This window comes from Ctenopharyngodon idella, chromosome 2, assembly GCF_019924925.1.
Source record: "Ctenopharyngodon idella isolate HZGC_01 chromosome 2, HZGC01, whole genome shotgun sequence".
Lineage (NCBI taxonomy): Eukaryota > Metazoa > Chordata > Actinopteri > Cypriniformes > Xenocyprididae > Ctenopharyngodon > Ctenopharyngodon idella.
In genome coordinates this window covers 1757933-1785104 of record NC_067221.1, presented here as the reverse complement: position 1 = coordinate 1785104, position 27172 = coordinate 1757933, and the positions used below count along the sequence as shown (strand labels likewise).

The window sequence follows — 27172 nt, the reverse complement described above, 5'->3', positions numbered from 1 at the left end:
CCACTAAAAAAGAAGTCAATTTGGTACTCTCAAGCTGTTTGAGAGGCGGCTTTATGTGCGTGACACTTATATAGATCAGTAGTGTGAGTGATTTTGGTGTGAGCGCGAAATCTACAGGAATGAGTAAAATTATGCACAATACAAGCACTATTCAACCAGAGCGAATGAGACGAGTGAGTGAGAACATGCAGCTGCTATTAGTGTATCCATACTGCAGTAAAGGAGTACTATAACCGTTTCAGATAATACAGATTGACAACACTAAAAGATAATATTGTAATTGAATTATTTATCCCATATAACCACTTGCATCCAAAGCTCATCATGTACTATAACAGTACATGATGAGCTTACTATAATAGTACATGATGATACTATCCCAATCACATCCAAATCAGTTAATTAAATTATAGACATCTCACCTTAATAGTTACAAATAACTCAAACATCGTTTTTAGAAAACGAATCCCATCCGGGCAACACTTTAGACTCTTTTTGCACACTTCATTTTTACACTTCATTCACATCATTGCACACACCTAACACAAAATCTGATGTCAAAAGGACTCTGGTCTGCATCACTGCACTGCACCATCAAACTACTTTCTACAACTTCTAGATATTTGGTACGTTCACTGGATACTTATTCGACACACCTCAAAGGTGCATGAATGATAGATACACACTTGACCTCTCTTAAGCTTTATCAAACAGCATCAGTAGGTCACTGGGATCTTTAAAAATGGATCAATCAATTTTCCAAAGTTTACAAAGGCATGCACCCTGCATGCACAATATTTTACAACTTTCAAACTTTTCAGAAAAGATGACGAGCATTACCCTTTTTTTTGCGGGAACCATTTTGTTCCAAAAAAAAAAAAAAAAAAAAAAAAAATCAAGCCAAAGTAATCCTTTTACAAAAAAAATTATTTCGTACTCATTTAATTGGGAGGTGGATCACAGAAATGTATAAAACACAGAATTCAGAAGCACAAAGACACTAAGATGCATAAAAGTTGCTGCAAGCAATTTAACAAAGTTTTGAAAAATTGTCTTTAAAAACATTTGTTTATAGGAAAGAGCTTGTTATGCAAATGCTGTGCAGTTATGCAAATGCTCATTAAAGGAGTGCTTGTTAAGTGGGAAGCACTTGTACTAAAAATCATTAACCTGTGATTTTATAAAATAAAATAGCAAAGACGAGAGACAAACTCATGAGCATGAAGTCATTTTTAAGAAATTTCTCTTCAGTTGTTTCGTACTTAGTCATTTACACACAGTCTAGTATGATACAATACTTACAATAGTACTGTGGATAATTAACCAGCAACTACATAAATTTATCCACTAACCATTCAGAAACGTCTAAAAGTTGTAACTTCTTCCTGAGTCTCTCCATCAGTGTCGACTCCGGTTTGAACAATGTAAGGCTGAACACCGTTACTGACAATCCTCATTTTGGCTGCGTGAGATTCTCCAGCTTTGTTGTTGTTGAGCGACCGAAGCGCGAGCTGTTAAAGCTCCGCCCTCTTCTGGAAAGGGGGCTGGGAGCAGCAGCTCATTTGCATTTAAAGGGACACGCACAAAAACGGTGTGTTTTTGCTCACACCCAAATAGGGGCAAATTTGACAAGTTATAATAAATGATCTGTGGGGTATTTTGAGCTGAAACTTCACAGACACATTCTGGAGACACCAGAGACTTATATTACATCTTGTGAAAGAGGCATTATTATTCTAATTGTTTATTATCATATACTTACAGAGACCGCATATGTGTGGAAACAGTTTTCCCGGTCAGTTATATAATATGTGCAGTGGTTGACCATTTAGAATCAAGTATGAGTATTAAAATCTTTCACCATGTCTAGCCTGTAAAACTTTCACCCATTGCGGTTTTTCAGATGCTGTCTTGACACACAGGTTTCTGAGGCAGCCTGGGATTTCTCACTCAGAAATGAACACTAACATCAGACGCTCTTTAAGAAAAAGTGAAGACACCTGCTTCAGCTGTTGGTTGGGGGAGGTTGAGAGTCTTTATAATTTCGAGGTGGAATTTGTGGCTTTGCAAATTAATGCTCGGCAGCGAGCCAACTCACACAGGGAGAGTGGAGGCCCTAATTATGAATTATAAAAATGTTTGCTAATTAGTCATTGCATGGCAATTTGTCCACAGCACGCAGAAATCAATTTGGTGCTATCGCCAAGGGCTTTACCTGGCAACGCGGCGCACAACAAGACTTCAAAGCCAATGTCCGTCTTAACGCCAGCAATGTTTCGGCAGGAGCCACACTGGCCAAAACTGGGAAGTGAAGATTCCAAATCACACAGGAATAATAATAAAAAGTAATGAGAGTGAAAGGCAGAGATATATAAATATTTTTGTAAACAAGCACAAACTGCACACATTCAAAGCGATAGCAGGAGAGAGAGAGCAGAGCGAGCACACTCACTCGAGCATTAACAGCGGAGTTGTGTTCATCTTCATGCATTCATTTATGCTAAACACAAAGGGCAGGCTGAAGGGTGGTCAAGTCTTTGTTTATTAAAAAGCCATTAGAGATAGAGGAGGCACTGAAGCGCTCAATCATGCAGTGCCGACATTAGGTCCAGCTCAAGGGCACGTTTCTCTTCACGGGCCACAAGATCCATATTATCAGACAGCGGCCGGGAATTTCCTTCATCTCATTCATATTAATATACAAGTTGAGAAACTGACCTGGCTGTGAAGTAAAACAACAGAAATACAAAACAAATCTGATCTGATTATAGAATGTAGAGTGACCAACTGTGTCATGATCAAGCAGTCAGCAGTTTAAAAAGACATATCAAATAAAATAGAATTTGTCACAAAATATATATGTATATATATCAGGGCTGTCAAGCTATTAAAATCTTTGATCTAATTACATCAAATTTGACTGAGAAATTCCCCCCAAAAGATAATTTAAAGTCATTATTGTGTTAAATGAGAAAAGCATCAAATAGACATTACAAAAAGTAGCTTTAGAAAATATTTTATTTGATTCAACATAGAATTTATTACACAAACTTTTACGCTTCAGCGGCCATGAGGGTAAATTATGACAGAATTTCCGTTTTTGGGTGAACTATACCTTTAATGGTTTTTTATTAATATGGAAATATGAAATTATTTTTTTTTTAATGAAATAATACTCTAAATAAGAAACTAAAACTGCCAGTAGGTGGCGGAAAATGTCTAAATGAGTAAGTCATTGAATCATTCATTCATTTGATTTGTTCAAACAGCTGATTCATTCAGGAATGAAGTAAATGGCTCTCTTTACGAATGAGTCATTGAATCACTGATTCATCCAATTGATTCACTCAAAACGGGGATTCGTTCAGAAACGAAACACCGCTGTGTGTTGCTCAGATACGCACAACATTTCTGCTCTGGCTTTAATATTTTTGTTGGCAAAATTGAGCAAAAGCAGACAATAGTGTGTCTAAAATAACACAATATTAACTTATTGTTTATTGAACTGTTGTATAAAATCATTATCACATTTACACTCGTGCGGGTCATTTTTGCCCTGATATCTTGAATTTTAGGGTCATATAACTGCATTCTATAGGCTTCATCACGCAGTGAGTTGTTGCTCTGCTTCATGCTCGTCACCAATCAACTGTATGAAATGTCAGATGAACTATGTAGGTCTGGAGCGGGGCGTGTGCGTTAAATGCGTTAATAATTTTTCCATAACTATTTAATTAAATGAACACATTAAATCGACAGCCTTAATATATACACACACTTTAACACTAAGCTATTAGAACGTAAAACACAGAGATGTTACTGAGAACAGCAGAGGACTTAAGGCCCATATCTTTACACATATCAGCTTACGTTCATAAAGTACACAGAGAGGAAGCTTCTCGAATGTAAGCACTTTGTTTGCTAGAGCTCAGCGTCCTTGGCTAATTTAGCATGCTGATCCTAAAACATCGTCAGCTCGTCACGACCTTCCCTTGAACTGCCCTAGATCACTTCACACACACTTATAATCTCTGTTAGCACTTTGTCTTTACACAGTTGAGATGTCAGATGACAAAAAAAACACTCTCTCTGAAATGTGAATGATAGTACCTCTTAGCGCAAGGCGTTCTTTGAAAGAAGAAAAAAAAAACAGCTTATCTAACAGAAACACTATTGAACGCTGTCGAGCAATTACCAAACCTCCACAGACAACACGCAGAAATGGGCCAAGATAATCAGCAAAGAAAGAGGTAAACAAGAAGCTTTTCAGTAGTCAGAGCCAGTGATATGAAGCCGGGCTTTCATCCTATAATAGAAATGAAGTGGAAAGACCTATGATGCCCTTACAAGGGATGTGCTAAGTTACATATTTTCAGTCGGATAGTAAACTAGTAAAATAATTGATCTTATGGAAACCCAGTATAATAAGGCTGGATTCAAGTTCACCACATGACAACTGGACATGTTTAGTAGTGGACATTTACATGAGCTGTACACAATAGCTACACTGTAAATAAAAATAAAACTGGCAGCTGTGGTTGCCAGAATAATTCTGTAAAAAATATAGTAAAAATGTAAACATATTTACAGAACTGTAAATTTTGCAATTTAAAACTGTAATTTTTAAACATTTTAAACCGGTAAATCCAATCTTTTCTGCAAGGCCACACTGCTACTAAAATCTTTAAATAAAATTACACCATAACACTAGTGAAGTAAAGAGAAAAACCACATGATGAATCAAAGTTCATCACAAGTAGCTTTTCCACAAGCCGATGTAAATGAGTCGTTTACAAATAAGCTTCAAAAAATGTTTTTTTTTTTTTTTTTAATCTTTTCAAAACTGATGTAATTCATATTTTTGAGTCATGCACAATGTGTTTAAACATGTTTCAGCTGTTAAATAACATTTCAAAGTGTTAAAATTCATTTTTTTGACTGTTTTTATGTCAGGTGGTACAACCAAATAATATACTGTAGTTGTACCACCCTGACACGGAAAGTGTACTAACCTACCCATACTTGAAATTAACAATTTTTACCTGTTTTTGAGAGACATCTACAAACCTTTTCACTCTCCTCTGGATGATGCATTATCATGTTTACTGTTATTACCTTACCAATTCATAATAAAAGTCCCATGTTTGCAGTTGTGCCACCCTGACATTTGAGAACAAATTGCTGGACAAAAGTTTTTCAATTACCTCAACCACTTTTAAACTACTGATAGTTATAAAATTTGTTTATATGAAAGGTTTCAAACCCAAAATGATGCCATAGTATTTATTTTTTTATTATTAAGACACCATTTTAAAATGTTACACTGTTCATTGCACCACCTGACATGTTGGGGGTTTAAGACAATAACAAAACATAAAATAATATGTATTATTTAAATGTACTAAAAATGAATTCAAACTAAATAGGTTTTATAGAATAAAGTGATACATGTCATGAATTTATCAAATTATTTTAGAAGGAAATAATGCACTTGAACACAAAAATATGCAGGTCATGTCATTGACCCAAATACGAATATACAGAAGGTGCACCGTGTCACGCACACAAATACAATCACGGTAACACACATGACACCAAAATAAGGCAATAAACATTTAGTTAACAAAACCTAATGTACATAATTACACAAAATGTCGCCTCTTCGTGAATTATTTTTAACCCTAACATCTTAAAAACACAATACTCATGGCGGGAGGCTCACAATGTGCATCTAGATGATTAGTGTCCCATCCCTAGACCTAGAATATATAATAATGAATACAAGCTTAATTATTCATATCACAATGGAAGTGAAAATGCAGATAGGAGGCAAACATAGAAATCAAATGTTCTTAGAGTCATTGGTCTGAAAGCACGGGGTGATTTCGCGGTGGGCGGCTACAGATTCCGCATTACCACATAACGGGCTTTGAGCAGCCTGTATTTAATCCACACTGATCTGATGGGATTAACACATCGAGGTCAGGCTACTGCTATCAGGCGTGGCTCCAAGATCTTTTCCTTACCGGGCCGGGAAAAACCGTCCCGTCAGAACCTCTGCTTTCTGCTCCAAACAGATCTGGAGACCACCAAGCCATCTGGCTCACGATCCTAGAGCCAGAATCCGGGTTCCTGCGGAGAGCTGGAGGATTTTATAAGCTCCGAGCTGCTGACCTCCAAACCACAACGATCACAACCGCTCGCCACATCAGACTAGAATTTGTGGAGCGGCAAATCTACACCAACACACACACACACACACACACACTTAAAGAGTTAATTCACCCAAAAAGGAAATTTCTGTCATTAATTACTCACCCTCATGTCGTTCTAAAGCCGCAAGACTTTCGTTCATCTTCAGAACACAAATTAAGATCTTTTTAATGTCACAGTAAAGCAGTTGACCTAGCAAAGACCTAAATCGACCCATATATAGGCTAAACAAAATGTCACTGGTTCATGACATCATGACGGGGGACTGTGGGTGTGTCCCGCACATCAAATATTGTTATTCATAATACAGAAGGCAGTTGTCCATTAGTAAGACCTGCCATAGTAAATCTTCCATGAAAATACATTTTCTCTAATGTTCTAGTCACGCTTGAGGTAAACTGTGCGGCCCTTATCCATAAAGCCACAGTGTGGAAAATTATCTTGCCTGTTTGATTAGACACTGACACCGCTGACGGAACAGGAAGAGATATGAGGAGAGAGAGAGAGAGAGGCTGAAGAAATGAGTGCGGATATATATACGAAATTAAAAGAAAAGACTGACAGCAGTACCGCAGGATTTTCTGTGCCAGTTTATTGGACTAGGACTCAAAATCTGCTGCAATATCTTTAAATAGACAGGACATGGGGAAAAAGTGACAGTAGGTGCACACGGCCCAGAATCCTCTCTCTTCACTCACACACATGCACACAACACACACATGGGCTCATTCCCAGGAGAATACATATTTATAGATTCTCAGAGCGGGGTCCAAAAGTCTAAGATCACTAATGCTGTCAACGTGACTAATTAAATGAAAAGCTGAACTGAAAAATTAGGAAGAGTAAATATATATATATATATATATATATATATTTTAGGGATATTAGGGATTTGTTATATTTGAAAGCCGATAACCGATATATTGGCTGATAAATCTAAATCTTATTTTTATATCATTTTTGAGAGCCTGATTACAAAAACAAAAGTCTCAAATCCCGATACCGATAACTGATAATTCTTTATATTTGAAAGCCGATAACCAATATATTGGCCGATATAGCTAAATCCAAATTTTTATATAATTTTTGGGAGCCTGATTACAAAAACAAAAGTCTCACCATTAAAAGCCATGTCCCAAGCACACAATTATAATGTTCTCATTATAATATTATGTAGTCTATATGACAGACTTGCGCTGTACGTTGCACTTAACTGTATTTTCCTTTTTGAAGTGATTTCAATCATATTTCAAACTATTCAAAACCATCATGATGAACAGTGCACATCTGAAGTGTCTCAGCTGAAGGAAATAATCCATTATTTATCAGCTTTAATATATCGGCCAAATTTTCTTATCAGGCTGATAATGATAACATTAAAAATGAACATATATCGGCTGATACCGATATGGTGGCTGATATATTGTGCATCTCTACAAGAAAGTGTCTTTGAGCAAAGCACTTAACTTCAATAGGCATTTGTAAAGAATCGTTTGAGTAAATGATTCAGTGATTCACAGACACATTTGTTTCATGGCATTCCTGAACGAATCGCTGTAATGAATGATTGAATCACTCACTTGGTGGCCGATATATCATGCATCCCTATATACTGTGTATATATATATATATATATATATATGTATATATATATAAAGAGCAAATTATGACTTTATATTCATTTAATGCCATATCACTCATTTGTTTAAATCTTAAAACTTTATTTTAAATATTTTTTTTTCCTTCTAAATTGGATTTCCAGTGTGGTCTCAGACATCTGGACCTCACTTCATTCTGGTTTACTTGATTAGTTTTTTTCTTTCTATTTTGTCTTTTAAAGGCACAATATGTAATTTTTCACCACTAGAGGTCGCCTATTCAAAACAAAGGTGTAGCTTGATGACGCCAAGATTGAGCGTGGAATCATGGGAGATGTTGTCTTCACCTCACAGCTGGTGGAGAAGAAAATGAACAGAAATCATGTTCATGGATGAGATTATTAACATTACTGTAGTATAAAGCAGAGCACGGCGAGTGATGTGGGAGCTGAACGAAGCCGCTGGAGCGATTGCTAATGAGAGATAACGAGAGCTAATGAGCACAACACACGTCTCGAGAGCAGCGGGACTTTTATTATGCCGCAGTCGCTGCTTCCACTTCTTCCGGTCAAGCGTATGTGGGGTAATGCAGCTCTGGTTATCATATTAAATAGATTTGATTGTGTTGAATATGATGTTAAACGTTACTCTGTGTTCGCTCGGTGGCTGCTGTGAGATACTTGTTGCACACTGCAGTAAGATAGATCGATATTAGACATGGTAAACCATGGTACTCACGGTAAATCAAGAAAATGAGATTCAAACGATAAGACTAAACGTGTTAAGCTATATAACATGATTCATTTTCTGTCTATAAATGTATCCAAACAGTTGTTCCCTTGTCTAATAAAACATAATATATTAAAGTGCCTTTGGTGTTTTCATGGCTTCTACAAAATAAAACTGGAAATCGAGGGTAACGCGGGTATGATGTCATTGATAGGCGACGCACGAACATGGTCCGTGTCCTGATTAAAATTGCTTATTTCTCTGGATTTAAACATTCTTGGAAACATCTGGAATAATGCAAGTACAAAAAAGTCAACAAAATATATAACACTGTTCTAGTGGTTTTTGGATATTTATTCAAAAATTTTTACATTTTGCTCCTTTAGTAATTCCAGAGGTGACAGATCTTTCTCTCTCCATGATCTGAAGGCAAGCTCATGTAGTAATAGTTTTCAAATTACTCTTTGCAGCTCACAATTGCATGCCAATAAAACGTTCAATTTCATTTTTCGCCAAAATAATTACAATAAATGTCTGGTATAACAGGAACATGACAGTGTGGTCTGGTGCCCCATCGGCACCTTGTCATTTCAAGTTAATTGTGTCTGCTTGATCACTGCGCCCAGCCTCCTAACCAGGCTGCCCCCAACCGCGATTCTATCTTCATCTATGACGGCTAGAAATGAGAAATCACAGCAAATAGATTACTTAAAGAGACAATTCACCCGTAAATGAGAACTCTGTTATGAAAGAAAGACAGAACAGCTACATTTCAGTCAGTTTCTCACAGCTATAAAAGCAGCAAAACAGTCACATTTCTGGAGTCTGACAGCCAGTGGTCACCATCCACTTTTTGCTGTATGGAAAACAGCAACCTGGAAGTTTTTCTAAACTTGAAAACTTAAGAATTAAGTTGGGGTGGGAATCTTTTGGTTCCTCATGATTCGATTCAAATAAATTCTTGATCAATTTCACGATTTTGAATCAATTTTCGATTCAATATATGCATAGATTTGATTCTAGTTTAACGTTTTGTGTTAAAAAATCCCACTGAATTAAATGTGAACCTTGAAATTTATTTTGTTTTTCTTCTCTTTTTAGTCGACCCAATATTATAAAACAAATGCCATTTAAGCTGACTGAATCATTACACACATGACTGAGTCTTCTGTAATAAAGCAAGGCAGGCTATTTTATTTTTATTTTTAGACCAAAGAAGCAAAGTGCAAACAATACAATACAAATACAATAGAAATAATATACAAAGTAAAAATGTTCAAGTAAAGTAGCCTAGGTTTATTTAATATGTAGTAAGAAATACTATAGAAATTGAATAAACAAATGTAAAAATAAAACACTGTATTTGTCTTTACTTTATGAATTAAATATTAATTGATTGATATTAAACATACAAAAGTGTTTCAGTCAAAAGCAATAAGTGATTTATTTATTAACATTAATGAAACAGACAGCAACAGTTTATGAGGCTGCTGTCCCTTTAAGAATGAACGCACTGATCTAATACACTGTTACACATCCGATTTTCTCCTAACTGTTTACTTTCGTGTAGGACATAACAGACTGTGTTTACATGAATATGTCACACGATGTGCATTTTGACATAATTGTGTGTGTATCTGACCATGAAAGCGCAATAAGCTGTGAAAGAGAACTGAATTTGGGATCTTATGCATCCGTATTTGCGCTTCGGTTGTGTTTCTGTCAGGCCTTTTTTGCAGCTTATTGTGATTAGTAACACTCTAACATCCAGCCTAAGATAGTGGGGTATTGAAATCGTGTTCGTATGCGCACTCGTGTTTTACTTTCACTTTCAAACACGATCGCGCGTACTCTGCGAATAAGGAGCGGCGGTGCGGAGCACACAATCTATAAGACAAGACATTTGTCAGACGATTAGGCTCTGTTATGCAACGAATCCTCCGCCATGGTCTTGTCAGTCATCCTGTCACTTACTCTCATCACGTGATCAGTGAACTCTGATTCCTGCTGCACTACGTAGTCAGAATTCAGTCAGAATTGTGAGATATAAAGTCAGAATTGTGAGTTATAAACAACGTTGCCAAGTCCGCAGTTTTCCCGTGGAATTGGGCTACTTTAACACTGTTGCCGCGGGTGGTTTTTCATGTCCGCGGGTTGAAGCGACTCCAAGTAACATGATATTTAGCCTCTGGAATGAAAATTTCACCAGGGGAACCCCGCCAGAAATGCAGATTTTACCCCCCAGAACACGATTTTTACTGGGGTACCCCCCTGAAATGCGAATGGGCTAGTTTTGAGTAGCAATTGGGCATGTTTTGTTGAGAAAACCTGGCAACCCTGGTTATAAAGTCAGAATTGCGAGTTATAAATCAGAATTGTGAGATATAAACTTGCAATTGTTTGTCATAATGTCCAATTCTGAGGGAAAAAAGACTTAGGTTTTTTTTCTCAGAATTGCGACTTTATATCTCACAATTCTGACTTTATATCATGCAATTGTGAGAAAAAAGTCAGAATTGTGAGATAAAAAGTGACAGTTACCTTTTTTATTTAGTATATTTATATATTTATATATTTAGTGGCAGAAACAAGCTTCCATACCAAATTAATGACAGGCTGTAACATGAAAATAATTATTAGCTTATCATTATCTGCCAGTGCATCCCTAGTTTTGAGCAACATGAGGGGAAGTAGATGACACATTTTCATTTCGGGGAGAACTGTTAAACTCTCAGACAGCGGCCCCCTTTCTACTGTTCTTACCAAGCATATTGGTCAAAGAGCAGACGCACACCCTTCATTAAACAGATTACATACTGTCTAGAGCAGCAGGGGCAATGCCTGGTAGTCCATCGTGGAGGGAAAAAACCCAACCGCTGGTGGCTGATTGCACACGCCTATCGCTGTGGGAAACATTCTCACACCTCACACCCACACGAGAAGCTGGTCTCCGTTCACTGGTCTATCTGAAACCCCTGTGCCTCATGCCTGAGAGCAACGCACACACACACACACCGCTCGGCAGATGGCTTCCCGACTGAAACCGGTGCCTCAATGAGAATGTGTGGTGATACACATCTCGTTAAGCAATTAAAATGCCCCCATCGCTCGCATGTCCGCCAGGTCCCCAGAGACCAGCACGGCGTGAATGCGATTTGGAAAATGTGACTCTGGAAATCCCAACAATCCGAATAAGACCTACGTGTAATTAAAAGCTCGTCCTTCACTATGTTAATGGTCACGAAGAGGAGGGCGAGCAACGCTTCCAAAGTCTCAGGAGCCGAGAGAGATTTGAATGTAAACAAGCCCGTTAAACATGTCTAACAAGCATGCAGATTGGCACAGCTGTCAGATGGCTTCCTGCCTGTTGGTGGGAATGGCGCTGGCTTCCGTGAACTGTAACGCAATGGACTGACAACAGGTGTTAAACCCTGAGCTGTGGCCGCCCGACAGGCTCCTAATCTCAAGAATAAGCAGTCAAGACTGAAGAGGACTGAAGTACGCATCTCAGAGTATTTTAGAATAAAATGCATTTCACAAATGTGACAAATAAACTTTGGGATTGATTGTCAACATCATGACAACACCTATAATTAGGGAGCCAGACTGCAATTAAAATGATAGCAAATGCAACCAATCCACAGAAACAAATGATTTATGAACCATTCTTTATTAATTAATCAATCTTCTATGACAACTGACAAAGCATTCAATTAATTTAAAGGTGCAGTAAGTGATTTCTGAGAAACATGTGAAATCAACCCAAACAGACACACCCCTCCCTTCATTGCTCCGCCCCCAAAATGCACAAACACGCAATGCAAGAGTGGAGGTCTCTATCATAGCTGAAGTGAAGTAAAATAATACTTCATGAAAAATAAAGTTATGACGAACGAACTATAAGGAAAAACAAAAAATAAACATACAGTACACAGTACATGCCCCTTACTGCTGATTGGCTCACTCTCTCTCCTCCCCCATCATGTGTGGACACACCTCCTATTGCTGATTGTCTCACTCTCTCTCCTTCCCCATCATGAGTGGACACGCCCCCTACTGCTGATTGACTCACTCTCTCTCCTCCCTCATCCTGAGTGGACACACCCCCTATTGCTGATTGGCTCACTCTCTCTCTTCCCCCATCATGAGTGGACACGCCTCCTATTGCTGATTGGCTCACTCTCTCTCCTCCCCCATCATGTGTGGACACACCCCCTATTGCTGATTGGCTCACTCTCTCCTCCCCCATCATGAGTGGACACACCCCCTACTGCTGACTGGCTCACTCTCTCCTCCCCCATCATGAGTGGACACACCCCCTACTGCTAATTGCCTCACTCTCTCTCCTCCCCCTCCATCACGAGTGGACACGCCCCCTACTGCTGATTGGCTCACTCTCCTCCCCCATCATGAGTGGACACACCCCCTACTGCTGACTGGCTCACTCTCTCCTCCCCCATCATGAGTGGACACACCCCCTACTGCTAATTGCCTCACTCTCTCTCCTCCCCCTCCATCACGAGTGGACACGCCCCCTACTGCTGATTGGCTCACTTTCCTCCCCCATCATGAGTGGACATGCCCCCTACTGCGGATTTGGCTCACTCTCTCTCCTCCCCCTCCATCACGAGTGGACACGCCCCCTACTGCTGAATGGCTCACTCTCTCTCCTCCCACATCACGAGTGGACACGCCCCCTACTGCTGATTTGGCTCACTCTCTCTCCTCCCCCTCCATCACAAGTGGACACGCCCCCTACTGCTGATTGGCTACAACTGTGTTGTGGTGCTCTGTTCGATCCATTTTCAACAGTATATCTTTGAAATTGCATACTGTACCTTTAATGCACATCTCTGTGAAATGTTCAACCACTGCAACAGGTGTCAGCATTGACAACTATGATTATAAACAATCATCCACATCGAGCAATTATGCAATCTGGCAACTACTATATATGTAAGCATAAATTATGATAGTTCTCAGTGATTTTTTTAATTTATTTATTTTTGAAAAACACATGATAAAGCCCCATAGAAAGACAAACAGCCCAGCAATTCTCAGCAGCTCAAATTCTCCACAAGAGATTTCACAGGTCATAAAAACTGCTCTCTTTTTCACAGCCTTCAATGTGACCACCATCATGATTCAATTGTCTTATTTAAAGCATCTAAAATCAAATTCTGAGCTTTTTAACCTATCAAAAAAAATCCCCCTTTTTAATTTAGTTTTACGGCTTTAAGAAAATGTGCAAAGTTTCAATCCTTCAATGCACCCTGCACTGGTCCTTTGAAATCACTGCAACTAATGTAAAAAGAGCGCTTAGATCTGTGCAACAAAGCAGCATATCAAATCCGAATTATCCACGCACAGTATTTCCCATCTAATTATCGGAATAATGCAGATATTAAAAATGAGAAATGACAAAACTTCTCACCTCTTTTACCACTGACCCTGTGCTAATTTCACAGACAAAACGAACATGTACACATGCATGATGAATTAGGGAGGAGCAGCACTGGTGTGGTCTGTCTGCCTTTATCACGGGAGAGATTAATCAAGGAGAGGAATGTGCATCCATATCTCTGCTGCATTCCTAAGGTCGCCAAAAGCAACACGAGTAATGGCATCGCTGCGATACGAGGGATGTTTTACACTCGGATCTAGACTGTGTTTTTTTAGGTAGAGGAGTCGGGCTGGTGATTATAAATCTGATCTGATGTATTTGACTTTGCAGGGCTTAGATAATTTAATCCACAAAATCCTATTAAAAACTAAAACAGTCTACGTGCATCATGGCTCTGAGATGGATTTCACATTGCAAAAGTAAACATAATACACTTCACCAACAGTAACTAACTCCTTTTAAACAGACTGAAATGAAATCACCATCATATGTAAGTGGAGAAAGATAACGAAGTCAAATTAACATTTCTTATCCAGAATACAATAAGTTGACACTGACTACCACTGGCCAGTTATTCCTAACACGACTGCTGTGGAGTGTCCTGATGTAGTTCTGTAACCACAGCCAGCACACACTGTTTACAAGGGGCTGTTTTACAACACAGTAATTTTCCACCTCCATCATTGGAGAAAACACAAACATGCAGAAATCGAAAATGACACAAACATTTGACACAGCAAGTCCTGCTTTCCACCTGAAATAGCAGGCTAGAAATCATGAGAGTTTCATCTTACAAAACTTTAACATGGTAAACATAGTTTACTAAAATTCCTGTAACTACTGTATGCAATAAACCTTTGTTGACTAAGTATAAGCCAAGACAGAACTAAAAATGAAATCACAGAGACATTTCTAATGCGTTTCAATTGAGTTATTTACAGCAATAACCGTTACTGATTTTTTTTTTTACATATAGTAAAATACTGTGGTATACTATGGTTACCATGTTCATTTTTTATAGGTTGTCATCCAGTTTCAACAAAACCACAAAAATTGCAACTTAACTCGTTACATTTTTGAGCTTTTCACAATTGAAATCGTTAACTCTAAAAAATGCTGGGTTAAAAACAACTCAAGTTTGGTTGAAAATGGACAAACCCAGTGATTGGGTTGTTTTAACCCAGCGGTTGAGTTGTTTTAACCCTGCGAAATGGGTTGTTTTAACCCAGCGATTGGGTTGTTTTAACCCAGCGAATGGATTGTTTTAACCCAGCGATTGGGTTGTTTTAACCCAGTGATTGGGTTGTTTTAACTCTGCAAAATGGGTTGTTTTAACCCAGCGATTGGGTTGTTTTAACCCTGCAAAATGGGTTGTTTTAACCCAGCGATTGGGTTGTTTTAACCCAGCGACTGGGTTTTTTAGCCCAGCGAATGGGTTGTTTTAACCCAGCGATTGGGTTGTTTTAACCATTCGAATGGATTGTTTAACCCAGTGATTGGGTTGTTTTAACCCAGTGGTTAAACTTATTTATTTAACTCATCTATTGTTTAAAAATTACTGTATTTCTTGCTTAAAATAACCCCAAAATATGTTTAATAAATGAACATTTATTAATACGTTTAATGAATATTAACAAAACAATAAACATTTATTAAATTGCTAACAAATGTTCATCTTTTGATTATTATTGTTGTCTCTAGTAATTATGTGTCTGATTTTCAATTTCCAACCTATTTTGGGTTCATTTTAAGCCAGAAATACAGTAATTGTTAAACAATAGTTGGTTTAAATAAAACAACCCAGCACACTGAGTAAACATATAACCCAACTGCTGGGTTAAAATAACCCAATCACTGGGTTTGTCCATTTTCAACCCAACTTGGGTTGTTTTTAACCCAGCATTTTTTAGAGTTTGGGTCATTATTAACCCTGGATTGAGTTTACCTGGGGTTATCTTGTTTCATGTTTCACACTGTCCATATCTTACCCAGAGTAGTCAGGTTTCCGATATCTCATACTGTACATTTATAAACTTTGGGTTAGCTTACTTATTTGCATAGGTATGACGTCAACAACACTGGTTTGCGGGGGTTAAAACAGCACGCAACTTAAAAAAAAAATAAAAAAAAATGGAAATGTCACCATAGCAGACCCACTCTCTTAAATATTCTGAAACATGTGATACTTTCTCATTAATCACTCCAGTTACAGCGTTTATTTACCGTCACTGTTCGGCATTTTAACCGTTTCAGCTACAGCGCATGAAAGTTTACGCGACGTACGTACGTAATTTCGTGAATATTTAATGAGGTTTGGACCGGTTACGATTGCCGAACAACTCGCCGTTTACGTTCATTTAGTGAATGAATGTGAAACGTTGCTTAACCCAGGGTTAAAACTGACCTTACCTGGGGTTTCGATATGAAATGCCCATATAAAAAGTGAAGCATACACTGTATAGTTTTGTATAGCGCAGATGAGGGCAAGCGGCATTCTTGCTCAAGTTTTTCCACCTCAAACCCCAGGGAGACAGTATTTTGTGGCTGAAGCCGCCCCCCCAAAACATCGTTAGACCGCTCTCTGGGTTTTGAGACAGCCAACATTTCAGATAAAAGCAATTCTACAAGCATCACCTTTGGTTTTTCATCCTGCTCTCCTTTTTGTTCAAAACCCCCGGTACGCAGTTGGTCAGTTCGGTCCAGTCCGCGTGTAAGCCACAACTCCAACCGGTGGAGAACCGAGAGAAGAGCCAGGTCTCTTTCCTATTGGGTCGGTAACAGGTACACTTCTTCTGTCCCGGTCTACAGTCGCACGGAACCTCCAGCCGGACATTCTGGACCAGGTGTCTCCCGAACGTGGTGCCGCCGGTCTTCTGGATGTGGAGGAACACGATCACATCATCCCCTTTGATTTCAAAATCCACAGTCCGCTGCAGATCCCTGATGGGGAAATAGTATTTCTTCACGTAATGTGGATCAGGAGTCGGGAAGAGATCCGCATCGTCCTCCAGCATGTACCCGTGCGGAGAGCCGAAGTTCATCATCCCCGGAGCCACGTACTGATACAGAATCAGCATGAACAGAACCGAGCCGACAACGATGAACAGAAATTTACTGCTCCTCTCAACCATGTTCCTTCCAGTGAGGAGGTTCATGTGTTACCATTTCCCGGTTGACTGTTTTTTAGGGTGTCTCCATATAAACACACGGCAGTCAGAGCATCGCGCGCGGAAAGTGGATCTTCAGACGCATTGGATCAGAATGGAGACGCTCGGACTCATGTTGCGGTATACGATCCAGTACGGCGCGATCTCCCTCCTTGCACCACTGTATGACACAGTGTGTTTAAAGTCCTCGACACATCGCTGTGAAGCTCCTCCAGCAGCGTGCACAGCGACACCCACTTTCCCAACACGCGCGCGCTCCACACTCTCCCAAACACAAACGGGCACGATATTTCGTTTCTAGCGAACGCCCGCTCTTCTTCTCGCGTTATGATGTTCCTGTAAAGACAGCGGCGTTTCCTCGCAGCAGAAAAATTATAAATAAAATAAAATAAAATAAAATAAAATAAAAAATGAAATGAAATAAAATGAAAAACGAAATTAAATAAAATACAGAATAGAATAAAATAAAATAATGAAATGAAATAATATCAAATGAAATAAAATAAAATATAAAATGAAATTAAATGAAATAATGAAATAAAATAAAATGAAATAATGAAATGAAATGAAATATAAAATAAAATGAAATAATGAGATGAAATAATATAAAATAAAATAAAATATAAAATGAAATGAAATAATGAAATAAAATAAAATAAAAATATGACATTCCTAAAAGGTGCATCTGTTTACAAAGCAAAAAACACCCAGTATATTATGAATTTTGAAATTTCCTGAACCAAAAATGTTTAAAAATGCATAAACTTAATAAGACTTTAAAGCATATAAAGAGTATAAATATTAAATAAACAACATAACTATATAAAACACAAAAAATGCAAAACCTTTCTAGTTGACATGCATTCTCTGTAAAGCTGCTTTGAAACGATATGTATTGTGAAAAGCGCTATACAAATAAATGTGAATTGAATTGAATTGAATAGTTGATAGTAAGTAAATAATGAAATAAACAATTCAAAATACAACAATCGTAGAAATGACAAAGATGAGGATTCAATGACAAATACATGTTATGTTTTAAAACGCTTTAAATGATAATGCAGTGTTTTCAGCTATTTCTGTGTATACTTGCTTAACTGAAAAAAAAAAAGAAATTTTGTAGGTCTAACTGATTAAATTGTGTGATGAGATACTTTTTTTTTTTAAAGATAGACTTTCTAAATGGCAATTTGTCATTGAGCAGTAAAACGTGCATGTCCACCTCTGATAAGATAAAAATCATAATTCATTTTCAAAAGAAGAGTTTTTGTTAGGAAAGAGAGCCCACACTCAGTGAAACACAAGATCAACACAGAGAAACCTTTAGCCTGGACTTCACCTCCACAGCTAGTGGGCAGTATTGAGACTGTGTAGTGTTGTAGTTGTGTTTTGCCATTGGCTTTTGGTATTATACAAACAGTTTGCACCATTAATACTACTTTACCTCAATCTTATTTGCCTCTTCATATCAAACACAATGACAGGTGAATGAAAAGTAAATTCATGCAAAACATCATTCTCATAAACTGATGCTTATATACATTAGCTAATTCACTAACATTAGAAATGTCTCTCTTTTCAAAATCCCCTGATATTGTACAAATTAACTCAAACAAATGATGTTTGCAACTTGGTCGCTTAAATACCGCAAGCCAAATTAACATATTTTTATTTACAAGACACAGCGGCGGCCTGAAGAAACCCTGTCATTGATATCATGATTATTACGCCTGGGGACCTGCTGTATAATGAAGCTGTGGAACTGCTGCAGTAAGATGGATTGTAAAGTGCTTCTCTTCTTCACTCGTCACATGGTGGGCTCCACTGTCGATGCATAGTATACTTTATGTACGCTCTGGGTGAATGCAGGTTAAAGGATTAGTTCACTTCTGAATGAAAATTTCCTGATAATTTACTCACCTTCATGTCATCCAAGATGTTCATGTCTTTCTTTCTTCAGTGGAAAAGAAATGAAGGTTTTTGAGGAAAACATTCCAGGATTTTTCTCCATATAGTGGACTTCACTGGGGTTCAACAGGTTGAAGGTCCAAATGTCAGTTTCAGTGCAGCTTCAAAGAGCTCTACATGATCCCAGACGAGGAATAAGAGTCTTATCTAGAGAAACCATCGGTTATTATCTAAAAAAAATAAAAAATTATATACTTTTTAACCACAAATGCTCGTCTTGCACTGCTCTGTGATGCGCCACGCATTATGTAATCATGTTGGAAAGGTCATGCGTGAAGTAGGCAGAAGTACCGATCCAGTGTCTACAAAGCGAACGTACAAAGACTAAGTCAAACGCCCTTTACAAAAAAAGGTAAAACAACTCACCCTCATTTTCAATCTGTATCCATTTCTTGCTTTTCAAAATATTGTGTTGTGTGTTCCACAGGAGAAATGAAGTCATACAGGATCCGTGTACTTTTTACCAGTTTGATATTTATGTCTGAAAAAGAATAACAAGAAAGGGAGCAGTGAGTAAATGATGACAGAATTTTCATTTTTGGGTGAGGTATCACTTTAAATCTCAGAAGGCATATGTGGTATAAAGAAATGGAAAGTTTCATTTACTTTCCTAAAAAGAAACTCAAACTCCTATTTTGTTCAGCTGAAGTGGGCAACTCTAGCTGCAAGATGTAATATTGATGAGAATATTGGTTTGCCACAACTATCTCTTCTGTTATGAATTGCTTTATGAAAGAAAGCAGCTTTTACTGTGTTACCTTCCTGCAACTGTTTTCAATTTGTGTACCTCAAAATGAAGGGTGAAATAACTCTCTATCTCTCTTTTATACACTCTAAAAATGCTGGGTTAAAAATGGACAAACTCAGCGACTGGGTTAAATATTTGACCAAACCTGCTGGGTAATTTTATTTAACCCAACTATTGTTAAAAATTACTGTATTGCTCGCTTAAAATGAACCCAAAATAGGAAATTAACATTTATTAATATGTTTAATATGCTTTGGGTTCATTTTAAGCCAGCCAAATAGTAATTTGAGCTAAATAAAAAATGCCCAGCAGGTTAGGCAAACATTTAACCCAGTCGCTGAGTTTGTCCATTTTTTAGAGTGTACCTAAGCACAGCAGAATTGAGGATTTAACATCAATCTCAAGGTCATTACCAAAAAATAACCTTTAGTTTTATTTCATAACAGAATGGACATAACACTCACGTTCACATACTTGAAATACATGATAATATTCACTACTAAAATGCACACAAAAACAACTGAGAAAATATCACTAGGAAATATTTATACAATATCATATTGGACTGATGACAACCATCAACATTTAGACTAGGATTATCTTTTCTCTGAACGCAATTTTAATCCTAATCCGACATGCCATCTCTGACCTTAAGAGATATAATACATTTGTGTTTGTTGCACAATCACACAAATACACATTTTAGGGTATGAGATGACAAAAGCAACCAATGTCTATCATCTTCTTCTGTAATACAGACTGTTAAAAAATAATCTCAGGTCCAAAAATACATGTTTGGATGGTGATTTTCTGCTTCAACCGTCCCTGTTATCTCATGGGTTTAGAGTTACCCGACAGCCTTGACTAAATTAATGATGTGTACAACTTTAACGGATGCATGTGGGAGTTATTAATTCCTTGTTTTGACACTTACAGTGACAGCAAGATATAAGAACCATTTTTTTAAGATTTGTAAGAGTGGGAGAGAAAATGAGTGTAAGGTCATAGTTATGCAGCTATTTTTTATGCCTACAAAGTTGCTGAATGTGTAAAATTAATGGACTTGCAGAGATGAGGGAGAGCTTCAGCAGATTGTGTGAGTGTTGCTTACCTCAGATGGACAGGACTGGCATAAAAGAAAATGGAGCTCTATTCCCTGCAGAAAAGACTCGTGGACTGGCCTGAAATGGAGGCCTGAGTGAATTTAGTTGGCAAGAAATTCTGATGTAAGCCCTGAATCATCTCATGTGGTTACCTAAGGTGAAAAACTGAAACCGAAGTTGTCAGATTACACTTTTAAGCTTTTTAAGTACTGGGTTTATTAAACTTACCGGAATATCTAATGATACAAATGTAAAAATAAAAAATTTAACAACTTTAAAGTGGTTCAAATGGTGATATATCTAAATAAGATGCCATTTAATGTAGTTTGTACGCTTTATTATGCACGTAAATAGAAAAAGGTGAACATATTTAAACAAGTTGTGAATGCTGTTGAATATAGTTGAATATAACCAAATACTTTATATAGCTATAGAAAGAGCGTGCACTTGTATTTTCCTTGTATTGTATTGTATATTATGAATGGGAGAAAGTGCAAAGGGCAATATGGCGGAATAAGTCCCGCCTTCTAAACAAGAGCCAATCGCCGATTGGTAAAGTCCAGCGGCCGTTAGGAGCTCTGGTTCCTATTGAAACAGTCAGACGCGCATGCGCATTAGCTTGATCCAGCCTGAAAAATGCCGTTTTTTTGTCATGATTCAAGCATTTAGAAAAAAATTTATGAGACAGTTGTTGTCAGATTTCATTGGTGATTTCAAATATGAAATTTAATCGAAAGCTTGGCAAACAACTTTGGAGAATTTGATGTTTCCCCAAGAGATATAAACTGCACTTGGATGCTCGAGAGGCGTTTCAAAGATGGCCACCGAGTGAAATGACTTGACTTAAAGGGACTTTGATAACTTTCAAAAAAGTCCAGTACAAACATTTCTGCCGCTCGTCAACTGCAGCTGTCACAGTTGCTAGGCGACAACAGCAATCCTCCATAGTCCCGTTTAACAACGTTCAGTCCGACTATCGCGTCACAGCAGCGCCATTTTGATTTTTAATGGGAATGAAAGTAAAACTGTTTTTAATGTGTTTTTAGATTGTTCTGCTGACGAAACACTGCAAAATATCTTTCCAAGAAATTTCAGTTGACAAAAAACTCCAGACAATATGAGCTGTGGAGAATTATAAGTAATCTTGGAGCTTTTTACAGCGGATGCCATTGAAAACACGGCAAGTCTATTCCTCACAGCCTCGCTTTCATTCATGTCATGGCGCTGCTCTGAATAACGTCTATTGGGACACACATTTATAACATTGATTGTTTGTTAAGGCTGTGTGATTTGTTTCTCAACTGCACTGCATTTTTTAATTTCATGTTGGAAAAGACTGACCATAATGCAAAAGTAGGCTTATCCAGTAATTTATGCCATTAGTGATACTATTCGACAAATGCACGTATGTTTTGATAGGAAGCTTTTCTTTTAGGTTTACCCTTAGAAACAGTTTTCAATTTCTTATTGATATAATAGTACTTACCTTCCTTACTGTGTGTGATTTTAAGACACCCTTACTGGTGCACTTGTTCAAGGCTCACAGTTTCCTGATTTTTTATTTATTTATTTATTTATTTATTTTAAATCTTTCTGGAGGCACTTTTTAACCTGCTCTAATGAGGAAACTTTCTGTCAAACACATAAAGGCACCTCTATTTGTTGTTAGTTTTTTTCTTTTCATTCAATTTGAAATGTTATCAAGTTGGTTAAACGAATGAAAATGAATCATTCATCTACTCCACCTGGAGAAGAGAGATAGGGGGAAAGAAAGAGAAAACATGATAATGAGAAAAAGAGAAAATATAATGCAGCATCTTTGTCCAAACCAGACTGTATTGAACTAATGGAAGAGAATCAGTCATTGCGGCGTGCCCAGGTGTTCTCATTTATTGAAGAGATGTCATATTATGAGCTGCTGATAGTTTTCAATTGGATGTAAGTGCGTCTGTGCTCCAAGGTCACGCTGTGCTGGACGCAGTGAACTTCTTGTGTAAACACTTGAACATGGTATAAGCAATAACAACACAGAGGTGAAATGTTTTTTAACGGGTTAGTTCAATCGAAAATTAAAATTCTGTCATATTTAGCTAACCCTCATGACATTTCAAAATTAACATGGAAGCTTTTAAGCTTTAAAAGGCATGCAAAAGCACCATAAATGTAGCCTTTTTTTGACTCGCATGCTTGATTTTGAGTTTTCTAAAGCTATATAATAGCTTCGTGTCAGAAACAGACTGAAATTAAAGTTGAGGCATCTTAATTAAGCCTTCTAAAGATACAGTACCATTCAAAAGTTTAAAGCCGGTAAGATTTTTAAATGTTTTTCAAAAGAAGTCTCCTAATGCTGCCCAAAGCTGCACGAAAAATATAAAAATACAGCGATATTGGTCACTATTTAAAATGTCTTCCATTTTAATATTGTAAAATGTAATTTATTGCTATGATGGCAAAACTGAATTTTCTGCACTCTTCAATGACATGATCTTTCAGAAACCATTCTGATTTGGTGCTCAATAAACATTTCTCATTATTATCAGTGCTGAAAACAGCTGTTCTGCTTAATATTTTTGTGTAAACCATAAGTTCAAAAGAACATTGTTAATTTGAAATAGAATTGTCTGTAACATTATAAATGTCTTTACTGTCACTTTTGATCAGTTTAATGCATCCTTGCTGAATAAAAGTATTCATTTCTTTAATAAAAAAAAAATCTTACTGACCCCAAACTTTGTTTGGGCAACACATCTTTCATGTAGAGGGAAATGCCAAAATGCACTGACAAAATAAATTCAAGATGGAAGACAGTGTGAATACAAATAAGCTTAAATTTCATTCAATAAAAAACGTGTTTGACCATTGTGCTTGTGTCTTTTGCAGTGTCTCCTGCATGACACGACATTCTAAAAACGCGACGCTCAACAAGTTAAAATAAGTTCAAATTTTAAAAAACGCATCTCGAGACTGCTTCCTCCCACCCCCACCCCATTACACTCAATACTGCATTATTAGTGTGATACTTAGTTTATAATCAGTATATAGTCACTTACACAGTCAGGTCTAGCGTTAATTTGGTTATTCAAACGTAAGAGAACATAAAAAAAAGACATATACCTCAGTGTTCCTCCTCAGCAAAAATCAATTAGACCATCAGTTTTCGTACTTTCATGTGAAAAAAAAAAAAGCATCAACACAATGTAAATTAAAGATTAATTGTCCACTTTAGTTAGATTCATTGAATAAAATGTGAGTTTTCAGAAGTGTGCTGAAATCGTTGATCTTGTGCTGCACTGACTGACAGCTTCTATGATTATAAATGGAGAGCGGTGCTCGCTTCCTGTGTAATTCATTCACTAGAAAAGTTATTGTTTTTCATGAGATTGTGTGAGTAATTCATACTTCACTTTGACAAAATGTATTTTTAAACCTAGTTATTTTATAATGTTTAATATTTATTCAAAAGTGAAACTGAGTGGAAAAACTATTACAGGAATTGGCTAATATATGCGCAAATAATAAATGGTCCTCTGCCGCCATCTGCTGGTTATACTAATTAATGTCTTTTTTATTTTTAAATAAAAGTGTTTTCTGTCAAATGTTGGATTTCCTACATCTTGAAACGTTCGGTTTTACAAATGGGGACAATCTCAGATGGATGAACTTATAATATTTGTGAATGTTCACATTAACATAACATTTGAAGAGCTGGAGAAATGTTGCGTGTGCGTGTCTAATTACAGACACCGCGTTTCTTATTCAAATGTTCCCATTAGCTTCGTCTTTATTGCAGTCAATAAAACTGGTTTATTGGCAAACAGAGCTGGGTAGATTACTTATGAATTGTAATCAGTTACTGATTACAAATGACATGACAAAATTTGTAATCAGTAATATAATCTCTGAGATTACACATTTTTGGTAACATAATCTGACTACTTTTGGATTACATTTAGATAACTTTTGTGCTAACCCTTATTTGATGTCACATATATTGTAGGATAATCTTGTACTATTTTGACAGATTCAAAGAAAAAATATATTCTATTCACCAACAAGAGCCTCAACAGATTCTTTTTAAGTGCAATGTATGGACAGTTAATACTTCAAAATACTAACACTAATGTACCTGTTAGTGTTTGCTGATAGTAACACCGAATAAAACAAAATCACATCTTATGATTTAAAACATAATTACTTAAAATTAAGTAAATTTAGAAAACAGCAACATTATAAAAACAAATATTCTTGTTGTTGCTGATTTCTGTGCACGATACCACACCCCTTCCCCTCACCGCCGGAAAAACTCGAAGAATCACAAATGTATATAAGTGGCAGGTTTATTATGAAAAAAATATAAACGTGAAAAAAATGAAAAATTAGGAGAATCAATGAATTGTGAACAACTTACTGCCGTTGTGTAAATAATATGTAATCATGTAATCCATAAAAAAGTAACTGTAGTCTGATTACGAGTATTTTAAAAAGTAGTTGATTTACTTGATTTTTGGAATCTGATTACGTAATCCGTCAGTACCCAGCTCTGTTGGCAAATTAGGCAAGTGTGATAACTGCATTAAAATATAAATACAGCATTAAAAAGTCAACCATTGATGGTTTTGTGTCGATGTACAGCGAGTACAGAATGAACAGTTCACTGGAAATGACCAAGCTGGCTTAACGAAAACCAGGAAGTGACCGTGCATATGGTCAATTCTGAAAACGCTGCGCTCCAATTAGTTCAAAATGTGCTTTTTTCATTCCACTGACCTGCATCTTGTGTTTTTAACAGCAAAAACTCGTTGTGTGTGAACTGGCCCTTATGTGAGTTTTGTGAGTATGCACCCTTTGCATTCTCCAGCATCTCTGTGGCACCGAGGGAAGAGCGAGTGAGTGAAGTGTGCTGTCATGATTCCTCAGGGAGCAGGTTTTGAGCGGACACACGCTGTGGTCTACTGGTGGCTCAGGCCCAGAGCATGCAGACTCATCCGTGAGATTAATGAGCCTGGCCCAGCGAAGGCTCATCACATTAGCATAGAGATATAAAATGTGACTCTGTCATGAGGGGAGGCACACTGGTGACTGCTCAGAGGAAAGATCACCCGGGATGCAATGCAGATTCATCTGTGCTCACAGCTCTTTCTGATCTCTGCTGACTCCGTTCATATAATTGTATTGTTTGACATTGACTGGTAAAGTAAACAAGGCTGATGAGCTGTACACGCAGGTGTTTTCAAAGTCCTGGTGCTTGCATGAAGGTACAGATCTGAAAAAATATCCCTTGTTTTCACAGCAAGCTTTATGGAAGAAAAACCTGTTTATAGCTTAAACTGGATAGTAGTACCAGCTGGTTTCCTATTACTAACATAGAATGTTTTCTTAAAGTGATAGTTCTGTAAAAATAATATCAGCCCTCTCTTATTTCATGACCGATCAGCTCAAACTGAGACTCATCTTAATCTGACATGGTGTTCAGGAATATGGGGGAGGGACGGGATAATTCATGAAATGTGAAGAGAGCCTCTTTATGCCCGGGATTGTTTAAACTAATTATCTCTCAATTTCAATCAATCCTGGCATGTGAATATAATCAGCAGAAAACACAGCGAGAGGGAAATCAAAACTGCGTCTCAACAAGCCAACAGATTAAAGAGTCTGCCATGCAGATCATGCATTAATGATGAGCGAGAGAGAATGAAAGAATGATGATTTAGTGTTGTCTAATCGCACACAAACAAGACAAAGAGGGAACGAGACTTTGTTTTAATTGAATTAGACATCAAAAAGAATAATACAACACAAAAACATCACTTATTATCGGCAAATAATATATATCTTAATCAGATTTAATCTTTCAGCATCTCCTTTTACATTTAGTTTAAAAAAAACACTGCTGAATACCAGCATAAGTTGTGTTTTGGACCCTGGTCAATTTTATGAAAGTATCTGAACACTGCATTAGATATTCAAATATCAAACAATTCATACAAATTCTCCTTGATATTTTTTATTATGTTTACTTATTTTTTGCTATTGTCAAATCTATACCCTTTCTAGAAAACTGAGCTTGTGCTCTTTGTTTAAAACAAACTTCATTTGTTTTGATAGTTTGTAGTGTTCACACTGACATTCTTTCATTATGAAGTGTGACGGTAACACTTTAGAGTAACAGTCCTTCATTAACTGCACAGGAAGTGATGCAGGACAGATGAGTTGTTCTACATTAACACTTCATCTACTGCTAT

At 37.2% G+C, this 27172-nt stretch overlaps 1 protein-coding gene across 1 annotated transcript in view; it reads right to left on the bottom strand.

Moving 5' to 3' along the window:
* The window catches only part of hs6st1a (heparan sulfate 6-O-sulfotransferase 1a), a 136854-nt gene extending 119449 nt beyond the window's left edge, over positions 1-17405 (bottom strand). Inside the window, exon 1 of the mRNA XM_051916282.1 lies at positions 16579-17405. Coding sequence (XP_051772242.1) covers positions 16579-17099 — 521 coding nt within the window. The 5' untranslated portion in view covers positions 17100-17405. The remainder of the gene's footprint in view (positions 1-16578) is intronic.
* Positions 17406-27172: the final 9767 nt, after the last annotated feature.